General features: G+C 33.7%; 1 protein-coding gene across 6 annotated transcripts in view; it reads left to right on the forward strand.

Annotated features, from left to right (window-relative positions):
• The first annotated feature begins 996 nt into the window (after positions 1 to 996).
• Positions 997 to 16,896, forward strand: part of LOC117121412 (hemicentin-1-like) — a 58,176-nt gene continuing 42,276 nt past the window's right edge. For all 6 annotated transcript variants that reach the window (XM_033266612.1, XM_033266617.1, XM_033266613.1 and 3 more), the window contains exons 1-4: positions 997 to 1,120; positions 2,664 to 3,028; positions 11,315 to 11,575; positions 14,865 to 15,125. In XM_033266612.1, the coding sequence (XP_033122503.1) occupies positions 1,005 to 1,120; positions 2,664 to 3,028; positions 11,315 to 11,575; positions 14,865 to 15,125 (1,003 nt within the window). In that variant the 5' untranslated portion in view covers positions 997 to 1,004. The remainder of the gene's footprint in view (positions 1,121 to 2,663; positions 3,029 to 11,314; positions 11,576 to 14,864; positions 15,126 to 16,896) is intronic.

Here is a 16,896-nt window from a genome sequence, read left to right on the forward strand (position 1 = left end):
ATCTCCAGACATTATATATTTTTCGCCAAAGTGGGGGGCCCCCGGCCCCCCCGCTTCCGCCGGCCATGGTTAAGTGAACATAACAAAAAAGGTCTATGATGATGCATACAACTAACTCTAACTTTAAATGTTTTTCTTTATGCTCAATACACATAACAACACGCCACACAACCTCCACCCACCGACAGCACTTAAACATTGCCAGCTATTGTCAAGTGAGCTATTGCATCATTGATGCTCTCGTTTCTTAGATTTGTACGATTAAAAATATATAGCGTTATATTTAAATAATCATAATGTTACGTATCAAAATGCATTGTGTTACTGTTACCTTTTAGCGAACGTATCATTTTGACAATAAATTTTGTAGAGACACAGCTGGCATATCGTTACTCCAGCGCCATGACGTCACTTCTCGAAAGTAAACAATTGACGGTGATAAGCGGCTAAAAACTGGTTGCTTTTTTCCCTTAAATCCTACTTTTTGTATGACGCGACACCAATATATGATCTTTCCAATACTGTATATAAAGGACCTTTGATTTGAATTTCGTTAAGGTATGAACTTATATCATGGTTAAGGATATTTTTGACCGGACTATAGCCTATAAAAATGGGTGCCCACTTGTTAATTCAAGTCATAACCGCTCTAGATATTGCAGTATCAACATCATCCCATTTTTATACCATTTCCCCTAAACGCTGCCAATACACCAGTTCTGGGGGGGGGGGTGAGCCGGCCAGGCCTTTATAAATATTTTTAAATTATTAAGTGGGTAGAAAAAGAAGAAAATTTTATTCAAATTTAAGTCTTAAGTGTGGAATTTCCAACCATCTAGAGGTGCCATAATCATAAATTTTCTTGATTCCACTTCACATGGTGGGGCTGAGATGGTGTAGACCCTCCATCTGTGAAGTTAAATCCCTGCCCCCACCCCTACTTACGCTTCGACCCGCTATCTCAGATCAACCCGAAATTACTTCTTCCAATTGGGACCCTTGTAATGCCAGTAGTCATTTTTATCTCTCTTTTTCTTGTCATGTTTTTTAACTCAGTCATTGTTTTTTACAGGCGGGCACACAAGATGTTAATCTTAATTCCGGCTACACTTATATTCAGGTATATATTATTTGCAATAATTTGTATAATAACTTGATTAGTACCTTAAAATTTACCATAAATTTGATTTGAACAATATCCTGTGAGATTATTCCATCCATCTGATCATTAGAGACCCTTAATATATACCAAGTAACAATGGAATTTATATAGATTTAGTAAATAATTTTAAGAACTAACAAAAGAATATAATTATACAAAAGGAAAAGAAATGTAAAATAAGAAAATAAATGAATAAACATAGATAGGTTTAAAAAATATAATTGTTCGTAAGTACAATTTTCATATCTTGGTCAATATTTTCTGGTAAAAATCTAAATTACTTAGTAATGTTTTTTGGATAAATTTTCTGTACGACTAAAACTGAAAAGGTATTGGGTTTGGTCTACAGGAGTCTGTGTTAAATTGTATCTGGTCATTCCATTCATAGAAGTTTTAGTGGAGGATGTGTACCTTGTGTGTGTGTATTTTTTATTTGTATATATTTATGTGTATACATATATAGTAAATAACGAATCAAATGGTATCAGATATATGGGCAGGGGTCCAGGCACTTCTGATGGGGATTAATTCACTGGTCTAACGCTAGGCTTAGCTGACATACCGCCTTGTTTATAAATATAATACAAATAGACTATAAACTTGATAAAAGGTAGTCTCATGTTTTCCCCAAGAGGCGGTGGGACTGCCAAACAGTAAAATAAATTACTATGTGGCTCTCCAAGCAATCGGGTAAACAAATACCAGCATTAGAATAATATAAGTAAAAAAAATTAATAAAAATCAATAAAAATAATCCAAAATACACATTTCCATCATTAAACCAGCAATAATAATATTATTTTTAGACCCATTATAATTCAATAAACATCATTCATTTTTATTTTCATTCCTGGTGCGACTTTGACACAAAAATTAGGTTTAGGTGGCATTTTTCTAATGCTCAATTGCTCGCTCATGGAAACATGAACATTTGAAAAAAGTCATTCAGTCTTTCCCTACATATAAACCAAAAAAAGATAGCCATGTATCAGTAATAAAGGTAAAAGAATGTTGCATCGGCAAAATGTATTAAGTAGTCTTCAACCTGTAATTATGTATCTACGGTAGTTGCTGTATAATTGTTATGAAAGACAAAAAGTGTTCAAAAGGTAAACAAATGTTTTAGAGTAGAAGAGTAGGAGGAAATTTGTTTAATTTAATTTAATCTTTCTTTATACTGTAGGCACTTTTAGTACTATAGTACTGATTTTCAAAGTGGTACAGTGACAAGAAACATACATTAGTAATAAAACAAAGAATAAAAATAAAATAAAATTTGAAAATATTAGGCTAATTATTAGGGGGAAAGTTTTTCAGGGGGATAGTTTGTTATGAGTTTGTTTTTTTTGGGGTGTTTTTTTTGGGGGGGGGGGGGGGTGGGTGGAGGAGAGATTGCAAGTGGTAAGTTTTCTAGGGGCAAGTTGACTGGAATCCCTACATAATAATGGTGATGATTTCAGTGTGATAAAAAGAAATCATTGATGTTTTTTTATATTTTCAGTGTTTTAAATGTTTGTTCTGCTGTAACTGTCAGAGTATCTATTGATGGGCATGCTGTTGAAGGCCAAGAAACACGATTAGTTTGTACCGTTCAAAAAAGTAATCCTACAAATACTAATGATCCAACTATTAGATGGCGAGAGGTTGTCAACGGCTCACCTGTGACAATAGTGGAGTATCAGGAAGTACCTAGTCATGTGCATGTGGATTATGCTGATAGATTTAGTGTTGAAGGCGATGGCTCTCAACTTACTCTTGTTATTGATAACACGATGCGAACTGATGATGGCATATATCAATGTGAGGTTAACGTTCTAAATGATCCACCTTCACCAGTATCTGGTGCAGTCACAATAAGTGTTGTATGTGAGTAGCCTACAACTTTAGCCCATCATTGGTTTAAACTCATTCAATACGCTATATATCATTGTTCATAACCTTGAATCAATATGTAATGTATTATGGAAGTCATAAAAATGATCCAATTTGTAAGTTCTAATTATTTTGAATACTCATTTATAAATTTGAATACACTGCCTATATAATAATAAATTTCAGTGAATTGAATGATGTGGATTCACATTTATACAAGAACTCTAATTATCAATGTACTGGTGTAAAGCAGAGATCGATGTGATATACCAACATAAGGCATTTGAAATAACCTGCAGGATCACAGAAAAACTAAAAAAAAATGTAAATAACACTAAAGATACAAGTATGATAAAACAAATACCCAGAGATGGGTTTAAACGTGGAGATATTATTGAGAAGGAGATCACTCGGCAACAGATTCCTTTGACGCGACAAACCGATGTGTTCCCCGCCTTTAGATCGCGCACGGGCATATTACCCTATAATTCACATTTTTTTCGTTAGCAACAACATGGCAACGACATGCGTTTCTACGCTCCAGCACAGCAGTTGTGCGATAAAGCATTGAAATGTTTCATTAAATTTGAAACTCTATTTTTTAGAAAATATTGTTATGTTTGGTATTTCTTGAAAGATCAATATATTAGCTTCAAGATGGAAACGATGGCGCAGCCATAGTGATTGACTGTAAGTAGTGCTCATTGAGAAAAGAAGGTGCTCTCCATTTCGCTGTGTTCAATTTTTTGGTAATCTAAAGCCTGCTGAGCATTTGGTGGCGGGGAACACATTAGACTTAAAAGGCATCGCGCAAACGTTCTTCACGTTCATTTGCATAGCTCTACATGCGTGTAGCTTTTTCGAGTGATCTCCTTCTCAATTATACTTCCATGGTTTAACCATGTTGCTATGTCGACTCTCTTGCATATTTCATATATCCACCTGACAGTGGGCTATACCATTGTAAGGTGGGGTGCACAATGGATTGTTTGTCTTGATATTAGGCTGCTAGGAGTTGTTTGTATCAGACTATTTTATTAGCCTCCCAAAGGAGTTAATACTATGATAACTAAATTTTGGTAAGTCTGATTGGTTTTAAACTTGGCAGAATGCAGGATGGTAATAAGAAGACAGAGCCTATTGTTTTTGGTATTCACGAAGCACAAATCAAGAAATACCTGTACATGCTGTTTTTCATCATGGCTGTGAGAAACCTTAAAATTACATAAATTACACATATGGTACATTATCATTACAAAAACAAAAGTTACACACAGGACATAATTAAAATACCTTAAAAGATTGCAAAATATATAACTATGAAAGCAAAATTCTACAATTAAGTAAAATGAAAATAACCTGTTCCAAACAATGGCAAAATAAATTGTGGGAACAGGGAAAATCCACTCCACGAAGTATACTGAATCTACAAAAAGAAAGGGAAAATATTAATACTGTATTAATATTAATATTTTCCCTTTCTTTTTGTAGATTCAGTATACAAAAAGAAAGGGAAAATATTAATATTAATAAAACAAAGTAAGAATACTAATAAATAAAGATTTAAATGGAGTGTTGATACTAATATACTTTAGTTTCATTAATTATTAATATATATGTGGTTCTTGAAAATGCTTAAATCATTTGAAGGCTGTACATGTCATTAGGGCTTAATTTGTTCCTTGCGATAGCTCCATGAGATACTTCTTTTTTTTTAATTATTCTTTGGTTTGGGAACATACAGACCTTGTCATTTAAGGCATGTGATTGTGCACCTAAACTTATGTCGAGTGGTATGAAAAATAATTTGCCTTACATTTAAAAATAAATCACTTCCACAGCCCTCAAAATGGTGACGCAATTTTCCCTGACCACGGCAATTATTTACCAACCTCTTAAAAAGAAAAGTGTAAAGGGGTAGCCTTCCAAAGTGGATAAGAAGTGATTTTCTAAGACTTGCTAAAGACTGAGATCACTGAGAAACAGCAAATGAATTAAATAAGTATTTTACATCTGTTGGTAACTCTTAGCAACACAGTTTTGTGATAATCACCCTTCTCTTTTACTAACAATATTAATAACAGACTGTATGCCTAAGTCCAATAGTAACATTTTTCCTGTACCTAATTGAACCTATATATATTAGATGAAATTTATAATTTGTTAAAGCTCGCTGTCCCAATAATATCAGTAATTGAAAGACAGTCAGCACTTTTCAGACTAACAAATTTAATTTTCCACAAGCTTTCGAAAATGCAGTGGTCTTCATCAGGTGAATGCCCCAATAATATGTGATTCACTTGCATATTTTTAATCTATCTTTTATTACCTCTACATTCCCTTTGGAGTGGAAACAGGCAAAGGTTACACCCATTTTCGAAGAGGGGATTGGGCTGACACAAATAATTATCGACCTATTTTGTATTGCTGTTAATTGGTAAAATCATTGAAAGAGCTGTTCATGAACAGTTGTATTATTATCTTACGACTAATAACATTTTAAACAATGCTCACTCTGGTTTTTGTAAAAACCGTTCTACTGCAACAACACTTTCAATTGATGTTTCTGATTATATTTTAGATAATATTAATGAAGGTAGAGTGACTGCTGCTATATTTGTTGACATGAAAAAAGCTTTTGACACAGTGAATCACCAGTTACTCATTAACAAGTTGCACCAAATTGGTCTTGATACCATGTCTTTAAATTGGTTTAAATTCTATTTATCTAGTAGATCACAAATAGTCCAAATCAACTCTACACGCTCAGATGCTATGGACATTGATATTTGAATACCCCAAGGTTCAATACGGGGGCTTTTACTTTTCAATATCTCCCTGCCTGATGTAATTGAAGGTAAATGCGTAATGTACACAGATAACACAACAATTCTCTGTAGCTTTTTTAATCCCACTGAACTTCAAAATAACATTCAAGCAACCTTTATGTTGGTTAGTGGCTCAACAATAAATTAACTTTAAATATAAAAAAAAAACTAAATATATGATATTTTGAACACCCCACATGCCTCCTAAATTTTCTAATATTTCTCTTATCCATGGCAATAGTAACATTGAGAAAGTAAATTGTTTTAAATATCTTTGTGTGTACAGTAAGTATTGCACTTTAACATGGGCTACACATATCAAAAACATTTCTTCTAAAGTTTCTAAAAGAATTGGCGTAATTCGCCAAGTCAAGCAGTTCCTAACTTCAGCACAACTAAAATGTTTGCAAATGCACTTGTAATGCCTTTGTTTTAATGGTTCTTTATTTTTATTTATTCTTTCTTTATTCTGAAATACACTTTCAATACAATGTACTAGTTTCCAAAGTGGTTCAGTTTGACACACAAAAGTAACAACAATTTTCAAACATAACTAATGAATGTAAAACAAGAAATTTTCATTGTAGAATTTAAGAACAGAACAAAAGTAAAATATACAATCAATAAAAGTAACTTAATAAATGTAATATAAGAGTTTATCTTTAAATTTTACATTTGGAATTACAGAATTAATTACAAAATCTGCAATAGATATGCATGCACTAAAATGTAAAAGCAGGAGTGAATTTAGAGAAAGTAATATAATCAAAAATTTCAATGTAGTCTTAATTTTAAGGTAAAATTTAATAATTAAATAAAGTTTAAAATAATTTGTTTGAATGTGGAAATTGTCATACTGTATCTTAGGTAGAGAATATATTTACATATACCTAAATATATTATTAGGTAGAGAATTCCATAATTTGGTTGATCTGTAATTAAATGTTCTTTTACCTTGTGAAGTATTCCATTTAGGTACTACTAAATTATTATTACTTTGACTTCGTGTACATTGATTATGGCTTTCTTCAGTATAAATAAATTTGCTTGACAAATATGATGGAGCATTTCCTTTTAGACACTTAAATAACATTATAAGAATTTGTTCATTCCATTTATTATTGAGTCTGCCCCATCCAAGGGAATTTAAAATATTATTAACAGGAGTCTTGATATCAACTGATAATAATATTCTACCTATTCTATTTATTAAAACTTGAAGAGAGTCTGAAAATTCAACTTTACAATTAGACCATACACAACAACAATAATCCAATAAAGGGATAACTAGTGCATTTGCCAACATATTGAGAGTGTATGAAATTTTTCATTTGTGTTGATCCAGCAAAATAAATAACAATAGTACTCACACTACGTTTCGCGAACGATCCGTTCGCTTTTTCAAGTAGACTGGTGATGTTATTTCCAGTCTGTTGTTGAGGTCAAAGTGCATCGCTGCGTCGTCGACGAGCACCCCTCCCCCTCTTAGTGTTGTGGTTCAATATGATATCATCATAGATATGTGATAGAATATGTCCTCCTCCATCTCTGTTCATAGTATCTGTTGTTTTTCTGATCCATAAAGATTTCGTTCAAACCATGAGCTTTCTTTCTGTAATATTTTTATGTCCCAATTTATGTTGTTGTTATGTTGTCGCATTTAATACCTGTTTTAAGAGTTCAATAATGTCCTCTGTATGCAAGCCTGTTCTTAATTTTAGTTGAGTGTCTTGTAACAAACATTTTTCCACTTCTTTTATTGCTGGGCCTGTAGGTGTCTTGGTGAATAATGAAATGACATCAAACGAAACTATTGTCTCGGTGGGCCGTACATGTATATCTCTTAGTTCTTTTGTTAATTGTTTTGAGTTCTCCGCATGATGTTCTGTGAGACCAATCAAAGGGCTAAGTATGTCTGCTAATAATCTGGAAGCCTGGTAGTAAATTGTGTTAATATTGTCTACGATGGGTCGTAAGGGCCAGTTCTCTTTGTGTATTTTTGGTAGGCAGTAAAGTCTAGGTGTAATTTCTGCCGTTGGAAATAAGAGGTGTTTGAGTTTCTCTGAAATTCTCTTATCATTTTTCCATTTGTTTATGAGTGTAACTAAGTTTCTCTTGTATTTCTGAGTTGGATTGTGTGTGAGACATTCATAAGTACTGTTATCTGCCAACATCGTTTTCACTTTTTCTTTATAATCTACTGTGTTTAGATGAACTGTTGCCCTTCCTTTATCTGCAGGTAGAATTAGAATGTTTTTATCCTTTTTTAATTAAGGGCTTTTCTTTCTTCAGATATTGTGTTGTTAGGTGGTATCTTTGAGGATTTAATAATACTGGTAATTTTACCTCTAATAAGGTCCCGTTTGTTTTCAGGCGCTAGCTTACATGCTGCCTCGGTGGCTATGATCAACTCATCCACGGGTTTGGTGTCTCTGCTTACCGCAAAATTAAGGCCTCGTTGTAATAGCTCATGTTCTTGTTTAGAGATTGTCCTGTCAGATAAATTAACCACCCATTTCTCCTTAAATTGTGTTCCATTCAGATCTAATTCTTGATGTAATTCCTTTTCTAGATTTTTACTTTTGTTTTTCCGCCAGTCTAGCTTACGTTTTTGTCTATCACGAACCTTCACATACTCAGCTTCCTTACTGTTGTTTATGAAATTCCGTATAATGTTATTATCCCCTCTGTCGGTAATCGTTTCTCCGATTTTCTTACTTAGAATTTCCTCTTCAGTACCTAGTTGTTTAATGTTATTCGTTGTTAATCTTATCCTTTCTTGTAATAATTGTCTTTCTGCTTTCTTAATGATGTTTAACCCTTGGTTTGTGTTAATTGGAACTCGTAACCGCAGGCTAGGGGGAGTGATGTTCAGTCGTTTGCAATGCAGCGAAAATACTCGGTAGTTTCTTTGGCGCGAAACCTTCCTCAGTAATTTCTCCTGTTGGCGTATTAATTTGACGCAATTCTGACCATATTTCAAACGAATATTTTGAAATAAATTCATTTGGATCCAAATACGCAGCGATGCACTTTGACCTCAACAACACCGAGGTGACGTCAGACCAGACTGGAAATAACATCACCAGTCTACTTGAAAAAGCGAACGGATCGTTCGCGAAACGTAGTGTGAGTACTATTGATTTTTATTTTGCTGGATCAACACAAATGAAAAATTTCATACAAATTATATTTGGATCCAAATGAATTTATTTCAAAATATGGAGAGTGCGATGGAAGGTAGTATTTCACAATTTGGAAGCGAATTTACATATACGATAAAAAGCAATGGTCCAAGTATTGAACCTTGAGGAACTCCAATACTGACACTCATTGGTTCAGAAGTTGTTGAATTTATTGTAACAACTTGCGACATTAATTATGTCATCATCAGGAATGAAAAAATTATCTATATTATCAAGCTTATATGCACTAGTACCAAAAGTGTTTAACCAATCAAAACATTACCTCTAGTAGGTGACATAGCAGTGATTTAAACAAAAGATCAAAGCATTCTTACTCTAATGATCAAAGATACCTACAAAAACAAAGAAAGCTCTTTTGAAGCTCTGAGCCCATTGTTAAGCAAAGGGTGTAGTCTACGTATAGCGAACGCTTCTTTAAACAATAGGATAGACCAGTTTCGGGAGCTGTCAATAATGTTAGTACTAGAGAATATTAAACCTAATTTATTACTTACATTACAGACGACATTATCATTTTCAAGTATACCCTGTAATCCTAAAACATAGTGGAATGCCTCACAGTTTTTACTTACGTTTAATAAAAAACCACATTTATTGATTGAATGTATGTTGTTTTTGTACCAATATTCGGTGGGGATTCCCAAAGATGTGCGTGGCCCGCCCTTCGGCTCAGTGCCCACGCCTACTGGCTTCCATTTTGGATGGCCTATATCATTGTTCTGGCTAAACCCCTGCCCCGTGGACACTTCATATTAAATGTGAAATGTATACACATATCTTCAATGTAAGTACTATAGGAAGTTTAAACTTTGTTTCTTAACTTCTTCAGTGTATAATTGTGACCATGTTTGACGAATTTCTGATAAAAATTGTTGGCTATAGGTCTGAGTTTTTTAATTAGAATGCCGCAGCATCACTTTTGTGAGACTGCAAGTGTTTATCTGCAGAGTGTAAATCTCGTAGGAAGTGATTTGGATGAATGAATTTGTGTATCAACAATGTTTTCATGGCACCATCCTACAGATGAAGGATCCAAACTTTTTTAAATGAGGGGGAAACAATTTCATATAGGCCTAAATGATTATTATTATTATTATTATACAGATATGTGTTTGATAGTGGCATGATTGATGTTCAGTAATTGTATTCCATTTCGTATTTTTACTGTTAAAAAAAATAAAAGATGACAGTGGCCAAACAGGGGAATGTTCCCCTCCCTAAGTCTGCCCCTGTCCAACATTGTGGAAAATGAGGAACAAAATGTTATGGCTATAGCAACTAGATGGCCAGAAATGGCAATCACAGTCTTAAGCCTAAATTTGAATATACTGTACCTTTCCTTTTTTATCTCCGTTTTTTAATTTTCAAAAAAGTTTTTGGAGGGGCGTGGCCTGGGACGGGGTAATGGGGCAGGGGGAATTAAGGGGCGAAGGGGGTTTTCTTGTGCTCTTATTTTCTTCCTAATACATCACTGATCCCTTTATTTAAATATTAGATAAAATAAGATGACTATTGTATGATATATAAATGAATAACGATTGATCTATTTGCAATTTTTTGGTTAAAAACTAATTTTTTGGCAGCAGCCATTTTGAAATTCAAAATTTAAGGCCCTATAAGAGAATTAAAAACCTGCCACCCAAAAACATAAATAAGTCAATAGAAAAAGCAAATACCCAAAGATGGATTAACATAAACCCCGTCCCGCGTTGCTATGCTGACTCTTTTCAGTGATCTGCCAATTCTCCAAGTTGAAAAATAGATAAATGAGGAAAAAATAATACCAATCTTCCTGTATTACCATAATTTTTCATATTTCACGATTCAATTACACCAACTGGATTTTGAATGATAAGAGGCGCGATTTTCACATGACCTTAAACAGCTGCTGATTGAGTTATTGATTTTACTTCTCTTTTTTTTTACTACAGAAAAAAAAAATTTATGTTAAATTAAAATTTTTAAGTATTTCTCTGGTACTGAAAAAATAATAATAATAATAATACCGTATTTATATAGCGCCTAACAGATCACAGATCCCTCTAGGCGCTTTACAATTCTTAATTTAATTTAATTTAATTTAATTTATTTCATTTAATTAATTTATGAATTTATGAATTTTTTTTAAAATTTATTTAATTTAATTTAAAATTCAGGTGAGTGAAGTGAAAGGATAGTTCATGTCTAATTTATTCCAGTGGATAGTTGAATGATACAAATTATATTAATATATTTTTGTATTGCAGTTTTAGATTCAATAATGTTAGACGTTACTCCTAATCCTGTTGCTGAAGGTGAATCTGTAATGTGTGTGTGTTCAGTAAATGCCGAACCTGATCCAACAATCAATCTCTATAAAGATGAGGCTCTGATCAAGACGGAAACAACAAAAAATCTAGCATACAATATAGACAATGTGGCTAGGAGCAATGGAGGAAACTACAAATGTGAAGCAAGTAACATTGCTGGTACTGATACATCACAAATTAAACAATTGGACGTTCAGTGTAAGTGTCTCAACATGATTTTATGAATGACTTTTCATTTCTCTGTGTATCAAGTATCGAGTAATTTGAATAAGACAAATAAAGTGTGTTGCCCAAACACAATGATAATTGGAAGTTTATGTCAGTTAGGAATTTTTCTTTTTAGTACAAAATCTACAAAATACCATTAAATGAATAGTTGTCAACTTACAGTATACTGTAGTTTATTGTAATAATCCATGTCGAACAGCTTATTAGTAAAAATCTAGTTTTATGTGAAAAGTCAATAGAGAAAACTGGTAGGAGAGTGGTGTTATGTTTTTATAAGAGATGGCGAGTTGCCAAGTATTTTGCAGAATTATGATTACTTTAATTGAAATAGATGTTTGAAAATCAGTCAGTTATTACTGATTTTCTTTCTTTGCTAAATGTGCTCATCCAAGCTACATAGCACTATGATGTCAGGTATATTGAATTTATATTAACATTCAGAATGCCCTAATACTTTTGGCAATTTTGCATGTTTCTCTGATATTGCTATTTTTACCAGGCTTTGTTAATGACATTAATTTCCTAAAAATAACATATATGTAATTACTTCTTTTAGATTTTTTTTTCATAAGTGCATAATAATAAAAAGAAGTAAAAATGATTGAGAACATAATGAATTTATATGCTATGGTTTATATTCAAACTTTTCTTTTTACCTTTGCCTTTATTGGTGATACGCTTCCGAGCGTATCACCTTTGTTTTCGTTCGGATTTTTCTTTATTTATTTATTTTTTTTATTCTTTCCCACCTTTTTTGTGGGTTGATTTTCTCAAAAACGGCACATGCTTGATCCTTGCTGCTAACGTAGCATATAGATCTACATCTGAAGTTGTGCACCTGACTTTGTGGATGACGTCACAGTTATGTGACGCCATCTACGCGCCATTTTGTGAAATTCTATCATTGACCATAACTTCTTTACTAACAGGTATTTTTCAATGAAACTTGACACAAGTATACTTCACATCAAGTGTCAACTTCCTGCACCATTACCGTCCGTGCATCCACAGTAAAGTATGTGCGTATGCGTGCGTCAAAATTTTAAAATGCTCAAAATCACCTTTTGACTAAATTAGAGCATGTTTTAGGTCATTTTGAGCATTTCGTAATTTTTCGAATTTTTCATCTCGCGCGAGCATAAAAATGCGTACAGAAGCTGGAATTATCGTTTTTTTTTACATGTTTTAGGTTCCTGACACTGTATTCACAAATTTCCAATCTTTTTCGGTCATTTAGGGTCAATAGGAATGCTCTACGCGCGCCTATTTTCAATCGGTTATAGCTCCTTAGGATGATCGGTGACCCCCAATTTTTACTATATATTCTGAAAGCACATAAGTTGTAATGATTTTATAGGTCATAATGGCTGATCGGACATTATGACGTCATCATATTGCCATCTGAATTCAACAAACTGAATATTATCGATGACATCATTTAAAAAAAATGCGCATTTGAGCGTATCTTCATTATCTTTGATCGATTTTCTCCAAACTTTGAGGAAGATTATAACTGAGACAATTCTCTTTCATAAATGTCATGACTTTTTACATGACGTCATCATTTTTTACATAATTTTTTTATCTGACCATTCATCTTTCTTTCCTCAAATCATTTAAATTGCCTATATCATCATAAATAATTGACATTTCTAAATCATATTCAATTGACATAAAACTTCAAGTCAAGTATGAATGCAAATTTTCCGTGCGCGCATCATAACATGCGCGTACGCATGCGTCGAAAATTTAAGTGCTCAAAATCATACATATATTCAATCAGCTATAGCTCCTTAGAATGATCGGTAACACCCATTTTTTATTACATATTCTGAAAGCACATGAGCTGTAGATATGATTTTATAGATCATAATGGCTGATCGGAAATTGTGACGTCATCATTTTGCCATCTGAATTTAAAAAAACTTTTTCCTTTAATTTCCTCATTTATTTAAGCGTATCTTTTTTATTGTTAGTCAATCGTTTCTCATCTTCCGAGTAAGTTATAGCTGAGACAATTCTCTTTCGGAATCATGTCCTTCATTTTCATTTTGATGATGTCATCATGGTCAAAATGAATGATTTTTGGACCTCTTCATCTTCAATTATTGAGAAATAATATATTGGACAGACCAACAGAGGGCGGCAGACTGTATTTCGACGCTATCAGACTGATTATATAGTTCATATGAAGGGAAAATTTGTATGTTACGACGAACAGGTATCAAAATTGTGCGTAGATGACGTCACGCGTGACTGGCAACCTTAAAAAGCTTGTTATGACTATTTCAGATGAAGCCAAATGTTTGTTGAAGTTGGCATGTGCGTAGCTCGCAGCAATTTTGAGATATCGTGCGAACAGAAATGGGGAGAAAGAAAGAAGAATAAGAAAAAGAAGACTAGATTTGAACTCGTCGTTTCAGGTCATTTTCAGTACACTTCTGTGGTCGATGTCCGGCGGATCACCTAACTCGTCCTTAGTGACGAAAACATAATAATATTCTTCATAAATTGAAGACCCATGGAAGATTCAGGTTGGAATTGGGTCCTAACACAACATAAAAATGGGTAAAAGGGTATGCATTTGACTCTAACGGCAACTTACGTCCGCAAGATCAGGCATATTATCAATGAAAAAATTTGTTTAAATCGGTTTTCTTCAATATTCTTTTGATTACATGGTGGTTATTATGTGACACGCTACCGGCGGCAAAGATTTCTAATAGTTCAACTTTATTAACATTACTTAAACCCTCATTCTACATGTTCACTACATAACGAACCCCAACAAACGGCAGCAGGGTGGATTACAACCCGAAAGACACAAGTGTACTACATATCAAGGTTTAACTTTGTGTGCAATGCCATCCGCACGTGTCATGGCGTACGCACATTTTCACGTGCACAGCACTTTTTGAAATTGAAAATTAGGTTTTTTAGCATATCATGATTTCCTGACACTGAATTCACAGTTCCATTCTCTCTCAGCTATTTTAGTACAAAAACAATGCGTGCGCATCAAATATACAAATTCGTACACTTTTGAGTCGACATACTGACATTGTATTAACAAATTTCCATGTCTTGTTAAATGCCTTTTTTTTATTCTGATACCAAAATTCTCCTTCATGTTCAATTATTCAAAAATCATCAAAATAACTATCATCAGTCCCAGCGTATCACCGAATTCGTCTATGACGAATTCCGAATCTAGTTTCTTCTTCATAATTCTAACAATCACTATGCTTCTGTCTTCCAGATAAACCTGAATTTGGACTGGTAAACGAAGACACTGCTGGTCAGAATGAACAGTATGTTATTGAATTTGAAGTTGCAGCTAATCCTAGTGATGTCACTTATCAATGGACCACTGATCCTTCTGGAATTGAAGACACAGACACTAACCCAGCAACTTTCACAGTCAATGTACCAGATGTTAACGTCACAGTGTTTACAATAACAGTGGATGTAGCTAACAGCATTGGATTGACATCAAAGTCGATTGAAATAACTGTATTAGGTAAGTGATTGAATTAAAGTAATATTGTGATAGTAGTAGATGGTGGTGTAATGGTAGTAGTGAAAGTGTTGATGATAATAGATGGGGATTCTAATATTGATAGTGAAGACGATGGCGGTGATATTGATGATAATATCTTAAATAACATCTCATATTTTTTATAGTTTTGCTAGCAGTTTTTTGTGACATCATATTTGAAATTTTCATGTAGAAAACATCATCTAAAAATTTCACTAGTAAAGTGACAACTGAAAGCTTCATAGGCCATCCTAAAAAAAACCTCGTTTCCTGTTCACTGAGTGGTGACCAAAAAAATATCCTGTATAGAGGGAGGTAGTTGTTTTTTTTTTTGCTATGTACTTTGGATTTAGTTTGTTTCTTCAATTCAGGCATCCTGTTAGGCCTAGCCCTAGGCGGCTGAGGATAGGGGGTTGCTGAATTACTAGCCTACTGTAGCTTTACAGTATGTACGCATACCATAAATTTCAAACATTTAAACTGCAATATATTACATTTCAAAGAAATTGCCAAAGTAAAAGTTTTAAAAAAATATAATACGTCCAATGCCGCCAAGAAAATATCCACTTGTCTTGTGTGTGGAAGTTGCCCGCTTGCGGTTCGAACAACCTTATTGAAGCACATAACATCACAAACTAGAGAACAATTATAGAATCCAGTCGAGTTTCCAATCTCCTTGTATAGTTGTCTCAGCTTTTGTCCAATTTCAAATATTGCTTTCCTCTCAAAGCTCATTGAGAAGTTTGTAGCTCAGCAAATCATCCATTACCTCAACAAAAATAATTTGTTTGACCCCTTGCAATCTGCTTACAGAAAGTTTTACAGCACTGAAACGGCAATATTTAAAATTCACAATGACATTATAGCTGATCTTGATAGTGGTTGTTTAATCATTGATATCTTCCTTGATCTCAGTGCCGCTTTTGACCTGACCACATCTTTTGGCTTATGCGGAACAGCCCTGTCATGGTTTAAATCATATCTCACCTTTAGGTGTCTTCCTGGGGTCTACATTGGGACCAATATTATTTTTATTGTATGTTGTCCCACTGAGTAAACTTATTAGTAGTCACGGTGTTCATCATCATGCATACGCCGATGATACTCAACTGTTTATTAGCTTTCTAGCTAATCATTGGTTTGAGGCAAAAAATACAATTAATTAATTTATTTATTTATTTATTCGACTTCACACAGGCAAAAATACAATAAAATATCAATGACATAAAAGATTGAAGCATGTGTAAGTGTCTTAGAGATGTACAAGCCTGGTTTTCACAAAATATGCTCTGCTTCAATCCTGACAAGACAGAAGTATTCATTCCAAGTACCTTTCAACATCGCCACCAATCAATAACATTGCGATTGGAGCCGAGACTTTTCTTCTATAATTAGAAGGTCGCAATATTGGAGTTGTTTTTTACTCTACTTTGAAGATGGGGAAACACATCCAACATCTGCAAGTCCGTTACGTATCACTTTCTTAACATTAGGCACATTAAAAGGCTCCCGACCAATAATGCTCTTCTTAAGTTAGTGCATGCTCTCATTACATCTCAGTTGGATTACTGCAATGCTGTTCTCTGAGGTATTCCTGCTAGTCGTTGAGAAGATTACAGCTATGCCTTAACACTGCAACCTGGCTCGTCCCCAGAATATTATCTAGACGTGAGCACATTACACTTATCCTCAATCGACTACATTGATTACCAATAAACAAGCGCATCTCATTTAAGATTTTGCTTCTCACATA

Source organism: Anneissia japonica, unplaced genomic scaffold, assembly GCF_011630105.1.
Source record: "Anneissia japonica isolate Jap-2015-1 unplaced genomic scaffold, ASM1163010v1 scaffold5856_len118379_cov109, whole genome shotgun sequence".
Taxonomy (NCBI): domain Eukaryota; kingdom Metazoa; phylum Echinodermata; class Crinoidea; order Comatulida; family Comatulidae; genus Anneissia; species Anneissia japonica.